The sequence below is a fragment of the Gigantopelta aegis genome, chromosome 15 (assembly GCF_016097555.1).
Source record: "Gigantopelta aegis isolate Gae_Host chromosome 15, Gae_host_genome, whole genome shotgun sequence".
In the NCBI taxonomy this organism is placed as follows: domain Eukaryota; kingdom Metazoa; phylum Mollusca; class Gastropoda; order Neomphalida; family Peltospiridae; genus Gigantopelta; species Gigantopelta aegis.
Window position 1 is genome coordinate 34920836 of NC_054713.1, and position 9213 is coordinate 34930048.

The 9213-nt window shown below is 31.8% G+C and overlaps 1 protein-coding gene across 3 annotated transcripts in view; it reads left to right on the top strand.

The window, feature by feature from the left end:
* LOC121389633 (echinoderm microtubule-associated protein-like 2) overlaps nucleotides 1-8987 on the top strand; it is a 75048-nt gene extending 66061 nt beyond the window's left edge. For all 3 annotated transcript variants that reach the window (XM_041521271.1, XM_041521272.1, XM_041521273.1), the window contains 2 exons: nucleotides 1800-1930; nucleotides 3449-8987. In XM_041521271.1, the coding sequence (XP_041377205.1) occupies nucleotides 1800-1930; nucleotides 3449-3601 (284 nt within the window). In that variant the 3' untranslated portion in view covers nucleotides 3602-8987. The remainder of the gene's footprint in view (nucleotides 1-1799; nucleotides 1931-3448) is intronic.
* Nucleotides 8988-9213: the final 226 nt, after the last annotated feature.

Here is a 9213-nt window from a genome sequence, read left to right on the forward strand (position 1 = left end):
AAGCGCAAATAAAAGATCCCTTGCTGCTAATCGGAAGAGTAGCCCATGTAGTGGCGACAGCGGGTTTCCTCTCAAAATCTGTGTTGTCCTTAACCATATGTCTGACGCCATATAACCGTAAATAAAATGTGTTGAGTGCTTCGTTAAATAAAACATTTCTTTCTTTCGATATTTAGACGTTCGTGAAACGGGCACTCCATGTCATTTCAAACTTGCATCTCAGATTACAGAAATATACAGTGGTTTATTACCACTCTAGATCAAAACACTCCATGAATTTGTTAGTTTTTCAAAGAGTTTCTGAAACATTCAAATTATTTAATATATAGTCTAGATGTCTGTTTGAGACTTTACATAAAAGCACTACATGAATGTGTTAGTTTTTCACTATACTAAATTAAGTTATGAGACATAACTATCGATTAAAGAGTTTCTGAAACATTCAAATTATTTAATATATAGTCTAGATGTCTGTTTGAAGCTTTACATCAAAGCACTCCATGAATTTGTTAGTTTTTCACTATACTAAATTAAGTTATGAGACATAACTATCGATTAAAGAGTTTCTGAAACATTCAAATTATTTAATATATAGTCTAGATGTCTGTTTGAGACTTTACATAAAAGCACTACATGAATGTGTTAGTTTTTCACTATACTAAATTAAGTTATGAGACATAGACTATAACTATCGATTAAAGAGTTTCTGAAACATTCAAATTATTTAATATATAGTCTAGATGTCTGTTTGAGACTTTACATAAAAGCACTACATGAATGTGTTAGTTTTTCACTATACTAAATTAAGTTATGAGACATAACTATCGATTAAAGAGTTTCTGAAACATTCAAATTATTTAATATATAGTCTAGATGTCTGTTTGAGACTTTACATAAAAGCACTACATGAATGTGTTAGTTTTTCACTATACTAAATTAAGTTATGAGACATAACTATCGATTAAAGAGTTTCTGAAACATTCAAATTATTTAATATATAGTCTAGATGTCTGTTTGAGACTTTACATAAAAGCACTACATGAATGTGTTAGTTTTTCACTATACTAAATTAAGTTATGAGACATAACTATCGATTAAAGAGTTTCTGAAACATTCAAATTATTTAATATATAGTCTAGATGTCTGTTTGAGACTTTACATAAAAGCACTCCATGAATTTGTTAGTTTTTCACTATACTAAATTAAGTTATGAGACATAACTATCGATTAAAGAGTTTCTGAAACATTCAAATTATTTAATATATAGTCTAGATGTCTGTTTGAGACTTTACATAAAAGCACTACATGAATGTGTTAGTTTTTCACTATACTAAATTAAGTTATGAGACATAACTATCGATTAAAGAGTTTCTGAAACATTCAAATTATTTAATATATAGTCTAGATGTCTGTTTGAAGCTTTACATCAAAGCACTCCATGAATTTGTTAGTTTTTCACTATACTAAATTAAGTTATGAGACATAACTATCGATTTAGGAGTTTCTAAAACATTCAAATTATTTAATATATAGTCTAGATGTCTGTTTGAAGATTTACATCAAAGCACTCCATGAATTTGTTAGTTTTTCACTATACTAAAATAAGTTATGAGAAATAACTATCGATTTAGGAGTTTCTAAAACATTCAAATTATTTAATATATAGTCTAGATGTCTGTTTGAAGATTTACATCAAAGCACTCCATGAATTTGTTAGTTTTTCACTATACTAAATTAAGATATGAGACATAGATATCGATTAAGGAGGTTCTAAAACATTCAAATTATTTAATACATAGGAGCGTGGCAGAGTCTGAAAGGCGGGGAGGTCATCAACGTCGCCACACGCTCCAACTACCGCGACTTCATCGCCACGGGAGACAACAAAGGACGACTACGACTGTACAAGTTCCCCTGTTCTGCTAACAAGGTAGGTTTTCTGTAGTATTATAAATATTATAGATATGATGATGATGATGATGATGATAATGATGATGATGATTTTGTTTATTAAAGTGTCAAATGACCATATACATAAAATTATACAATACGGACATAAAATATATTGCCACCCACCCACCCCCACCCCCACCCCCCCCCCCCCCCCCCCCCCACCCCCCACACACATTATATTATGTCATATTAATGCTGCTAGTAATCTGCTACTTATAAGAATGTAACTGCTACTAACAGTAATATATTAACATCTACTACTATAATAAAAATAATAAAAATATATAAAATGTTAATACTGAACTTCAAAATGTTATACGTCTAAAAATCGTATTGTAATATTTAAAAAGAAATAAACAAAAAGATGATTATAGATACATTCCGCTTTAAGTACACTGTATAGTATTACTCAATAACAAAAGAACCACGAACATTTTAATATATATTTTGCATGGAACAATTCATTCGATAGACTGTCAAATGGGCCTAAATTGTTCACAAGACGTTAACAATGTTAATAGACATATTTTGTAAGGTGTGTGCGTGCGTGTCTGTGTGCGTGTCTGCGTGTGTATGTGTGTGTAGGTGGGAAAGCATAAACGGGCGGAATTCCTGTGATCCCCCCTCCCCGGATCCGCCAATGCTTTTAAATACAATAAAGAAAACTGACATTAATTATATAGTTTTTGTGTAAAATAAATTATAAATGTAGATATGCAGTGTTATATAAATTTGGCTTTTGCTCATGTTATGCTAGTGTCAAACTACCAACTGTCACGACGGAGTTGTCCAACTCGCCGATCTCACGACTTTTACGACTGTCCTAGTTGTTAGTCTGAGCGCTCTCACAACTCGATTCTCGTCGTATACAACTCCTACGACCGATTAGTTGTTAATCTGAGCGCACCCGTCTTAAGTCGGGATTCGTGAGTTGGAAACATTATAGGGCAAGAGTCAAATTGGCCAACTTCGTCGTGACAGCTGATAGTCTGACACTAGCATTAGAAAGGTAAAAATGCTATCACTGTCCACGATAATGATAAAGACAGGTTCATAAGGGTTTTTTTATGATTTAAAACAGATTATTAATTTCTTTTTATTATATATTAAACTTTTTTTTTTAAATACATATATGCTTAGTATAGTACTATGTATATATGTATTTTAAAAAAAACGTTTTATCAATGTTTTAATGTATTGCTGAGGGCCCGGTGGAAGATTAGCTTGTGCTAAACCTGTCGCCCTCATTAAATACAGTTATCATTATTATTATTATTATTATTGTTATTATTATTATTATTGTTATTATTATTATTGTTATTACTATTATTTTACTATTATTATTATTATTTTTATTATTATTATTATTATTGTTATTATTATTATTATTTGTAAAACTTATTTTGGAGGGATTGGTGGTATATTTATTTTATTTCTTGCTTGCAAACAGGCAAACAGATATATCTAAGAGTCTTTGTTTTCTCTTTCTCTGTAGCCGGAATTTCACAACAAGAAGGCGTACTCGACCAATGTCACCGCTGTAGCCTTCACCTGTGATGACAGTCACATGATCTCGAGCGGAGGTCAAGGCACGGGCGATACGGCCCTGTTTCAGTGGGCACTGGTCAACCCCTCTATACAGAGATAGACTCAAAGTTAACCCTTTCGTCGGCAAGTCTACAGAGACAGCGCTTAACAAATCAAAATGTGTTTTTGTTTTTTTTCTTCTTCAAAAACTTTATTGGACTGGTCCATATCATTTCTAGTGTTTATATGTCACCTATTGCAGAATGCTCCGTTGAGAGCTGACATGTGATGAATTATAATATGGCGTTATAAATAACTTGTTAGATGCTGGTTATTGATCGGTGAAGTGTAAATAATTACGTCACCTGTTACAGAAACCTTTCTAGAGTGACGTCATGACATGGAGTTATAAATAACCTTCGTTAGCTGTTGAGCATTGGTTATTATGGTATGCAAATGAGGTCAAGTCAGCTATACAGAAGCATGGTAAAATTCTGAACTTTATTATTAACTCAATGAAATATTAGGCAATATCAACGAATTATGACCGATATTAGTCACTAGTAAAAATATGTATACAAATTATAAACATAATTATATTTATTTTAAATCAAAGAAAGATAATTAAATTACTGCCCATTAATATAACTGTAACTATACATGTTAAGATACAGATATAATACACATGTTTATTCATTAACTAAATGTAGATATTGCCAGACCGTGTAATAGGTGACTGTATGTTTAATCGTCTTGTTATACTCTGTCACAGTTAATTAATGTAATTGTGCCTTTATAGATATGTCAGTGCCTTTTTTCTATTGATATCTGCTTTTAGTTTTAACATTGATTGACATTGATTTAAACAAAACAAACTTGTTGTCTCTGTGTTGTCTATATTCGAATTTCTTCTACTGCAGCTACATGTATATATATACTATAAACATTATATCTCACATTTTAAATGGTTGTTTTATATATATATATATATATATATATATATATATATATATATATATATATATATATATATATATATATATATGTATATAAACCATTTTAGGATTACAAAATATCTTATTATGGTGGGTTTTGGTGGCACAGTCTGATGATCGACATACTTTTTCCTTATAAAAAAGAAATGTTGTTCCAGGCATGGTATTTCTGATGATATACCTATATTTGATATTAAGTATAATAAAAACAAATTATAAGCCACTGGGATCTTATGAAATAGACAAATTGTGGATAAAATTAATGTTTCAACAATCAACGAGTAAATACGCCTTGTATTCCCTTCAACATGCAAATGCTGGTATCCGTTGCACAACTCTTAACAGGAAAATATAGGTGTATTAAGCAATTTGTCTAAATAGGTTATCGGTATATATATATATATATATATATATATATATATATATATATATATATATATATATATATATATATGCTTGGGCATCTTTGAAGATTTATTCATTGAGTTCACGCAAAGGGAGCAATTTGGTCTCACACGTGGTATTTTAACGGGGTGGGGGTTGGAAATGGAGCATCTCTAGGCCCAACATTTGGGGTAACAATAATGTATTTAAAACTATATAATTGTATTATATTTTTACAATCGCTGTTTGTTTTTATTACCTGCTAATCCACCGTCAGTACGTTTCGTCTTGATATGGCCTATCGTTGACCTTGCATTTCATTTTCTTGAATTATTTAAAAATTATTTTTTTATTATTATTATTATTATTTATTTATTTATTTATTTATTTATTATTTAATATAAATATAAATACTACTTTTGGTAGATGGTATAAATAATTAATATTTCAGTAAATTTTATTTTTATACATCAGTGTTTATAAAGTCTGTTGTAAGACCTCTCATACACATTCATGTTGTTTGTCACATATTGCACATTTTAATTATGTGTTGCTTACATGATGTGGCACGGCCTGTTTAATATATGTATCAGTGACACACTGGGTAGAATGTGTTCTGATCACAGTTGAAAATTGCAACATTTTTCATTTGTTTTAAATTGTATAAAATTATTGATAGGTGGGTTTTTTTCTTAAAGTTTAAAACACGATTTTTCAAAAGTTAGTCATCATGATTTGTAAATGTTGGCCATCTTGATTTTTTCAATTTTAGGTCATCATGATTTTCGAATGTTGATTATCATTACTTTCAAATGTTAGCCATAATTATTTTTGAATTTTGGTCTATCATAATTTTTCAATTTGGCTATCATGATTTTCAAATGTTGGCCATCATGTTTGTGTTAGAGGGATTTCTTATTACTAAGATTTTCGAAGTGTTGGTCATTATGATTTTCAAGTCTTGGCCATCGTGATTTTTCAAATGTTGGCCACCATAAGTTTCAAATTTTGGACATCACAATTTTTCAATTTGGCTATCATGATTTTCAAATGTTGGTCATCATAAATTTCCAATTTGGATATCATGATTTTTCAATTTGGCCATCATTTTTTTTTAATTTTCTAATGTTGGCCATAATGATTTTCAAGTCTTGGCCATCGTGATTTTTCAGTTTTGGGTTGGGTCATCATTTTTTTTTCAAATGTTGATGATCATGTTTTCAGATGTTGGCCACCATAATTTTTCAATTTGGCCATCATGTTTTTCAAATGTTGGCCATCATGCTTTTCCAGTTTTCGACATCAGAATTTTCAAATGTCAAATATAACAATTTTCAGATTTTGTCAGTATTAACACGTAGAGTATTTGATTGTTTTTCTCTTTTTTGTTAACTGATTGTTTGCAGAGTTGATATTAAATAAGGAGCGCAACACAGATGAGAAACCATGGTGTAACTCCGTGTGTTGATAGTTCAAAGCAGTCTGTGATATTTTTTCATTGTCACCTATTTTTGCAGTGTGTTGTGTGGAGTTCTTTCGTCTGTCACACTTGCCTGTCCATCCGTCCGTCCATCACCATAGTTACGCCACTTAGTTCTAGTAATCACGAAATGTCTGTAGTTTATTGTTTTGATTATAGTCCACACACCCGCAATGATGGTATTCAGTAATTGTTTATCATTTATGTGTTATAAATCTCGGTAGATCAAGTCTCTGGTTGAAAGAAGTGTCTGCGAACTTAATTCACGCATTGGCGTCGGAATGTGACAGCAACTGTAGGTATGGGTAATTTTTTGCATGCTTCCATCAGAGAACTGTTCAAGCACGCCTGTCGTGGACCCAACCTCTAACATCGCCAGAGAGTTCTGTTTAAAAAACTGCGAGGGGATAGGTATCTAATAGTTTCGAGTTTCAAGTTGGGAGTTAATGCAACATTTTTCGAACTTGGCGGGGAAAAAAATATAACGTGTCTGATTGGCTCAACCAGTAGATTGGTTACAGTGACTGACAAACTGGTTACATCAAGTCGTTATTTATTCCGTATGTAGCGTAACAGACTCGTTCATGTCATGAACCAAGGATCCGGCGCAAATCGACACCTGCGCCCATGACAGGCGTGCGTTACAACAGCTTGTTCTGAAGGTGCACGTTAAATCTTTAGAACAGACCTGACCGAACAGATTCGTTAATACAGCCACAGGTATCCCCAAACAATAACATCAGATATATTATATTTACGTTATATATGTAACTATAGTATTTGTATTAGGGGTTTCTGTTTACGGGTACCTGTGATACAGCCATGCGTTCAACAGCAGTGAGCAACGATAATGTTCGCAAACAATTTGAATGGCTTCTTGGTATGGTCATTCGGTGTAATAACATGCACTGCAAAAACTAGTCTTTTGTTACTTACACGTTCTGTGTTTGGTTTGTTGGTGTGTTCCACTGGTTTACGAAATGGAATGGAGTAGTGATGGTAGATTGTGTTAGGAGTGTGTACATGTTTTCATTTTCTTATTATTATGCTGGACTCGTGTGTACATGTTTTCCTATTTTAATTTTTTAATTACATGTTTTTTTGATGCTAGGCTCACCGTTATAAATGAACTATGTTTACTATTATTATAAATGTCAACCTCTTGTTTAATATACGTGTGTAAACTATTTAAAGGTGTGTTTCCCTATATGCAAAATTTTGAAAATGAACACATGGATTTATCTACTCGAGGGTAATATATGTTGATAATATACTGGGAAAAGTATATGCTCCAGAAACAATAATACTGATACGAGTAAACGTATAATATTCAGATTAATACTTTTTTTTTAATTGAGACATTAAGTAAACATTTGTCAATACTCGTTAAAACCACTTGACATATTAAGTATTTCAATGGATAACGTTCTTCACCATATGTTTGCCATGGTAGCAACAAGTGCAACTAAATAGTGAAAAACAAAGACAAGTATAGATAAAACCGAAAGTTTGAGCCTCTAAAATATTTAACATTCAAAATATTTACATAGAAATTTTAATAAACATTAAAACCGCAATTAATTGATTTGAAAAAAAAAAAAATTATCATTGTATGGTTGCCATGGTAACAAAACTATTAAATTAAAACTAGAAATTAAAAAACATAACTGACCAATAAACACAAACATCGAGGTTTTTAGTCTTTAAAATATGTAACATTAAAAATATTTACATTGAAATTTGAATAAACATTTTCTACTTTTTCATTATAAAAATATATAAGAAATGTTATGGCTATAGGCCTACTATGTGTGTATTTTGTGTCGTGAAGTATAGTTCCAGCAATTAATGGCATCTATTTTGTTGATTATACATATTCCGTCTTAATTGAATGACTATACATGTTCCGTCCAACAATTCTGCAGATATTGTTTGTTGTTGTTTTTGACTATTTATTTGTACATTTTCAACAGTTTGATAGGATAAAAGCAGGGTCGTATGGCAGTTGATCTACTGCATAGCCTTACAAAATATTTCCTGAAAATATATGCCTTTAATTGTACAGACAAAACATGTAATCAATCGGCTCATAGTCGTCATGTTGATATACAGTTGAATAAAGGCTACGTTGACATAAATCGTTCATATTTCGCTAACGCTAGCTATATCAATTTTTGTTTTACATCCTGCGTTCAGCGAGCGAGCGATGCTAACGTTTTGCGAACTATTTCACTAGTTTCCGATGTAGTGATTCAGTTTAACTTGAAGCGCATGGATCAGACAGACGGATAGCTTATTAAAGTCTCACCTCATTACAACAGAATCAAATTTGGCATATACATAAAAGAAATATAAATTATAAAATTGTACACGCTATACTGAGTTATGAGAGACTATTCCGAATAATTTCGCTAAAAGTATCTAAAAGACAAATGAAGTAAACAATCCAAAATAGCGAACGTTATTGCGCTCTGTCTGGTTGAACGCAACCTCGATTATGTTATTAACGTAATCGGTGCGAGTTCGTCGTTAGTGGATCAGTTGCCATGCAGTCCTGCCTGTAACGTTATTTGTTATTTATTTGTTTCTACGCTCATCAACATTGGCTATCTTTGTTATGACATTTGAAATTAAAATGGGTTGCAATACTGTGTTCGTTTATTATTCCATAAAATTAGCATTAGGCCCAGAACACACCAATGCTGTATCTGGCGGGTATGGCGAGTGTGATGCCAGTCGAAAAAGAAACGCAGTGAATCGAATGCGACCATTGTTGTGCTGGGGGTGTCGTTAATCAACTATTCATTCAGTCGTTCATTCGAAAGCAACAAAACACCGCAAACTACAGATCTGACAGCAGATGGCATAGAACAT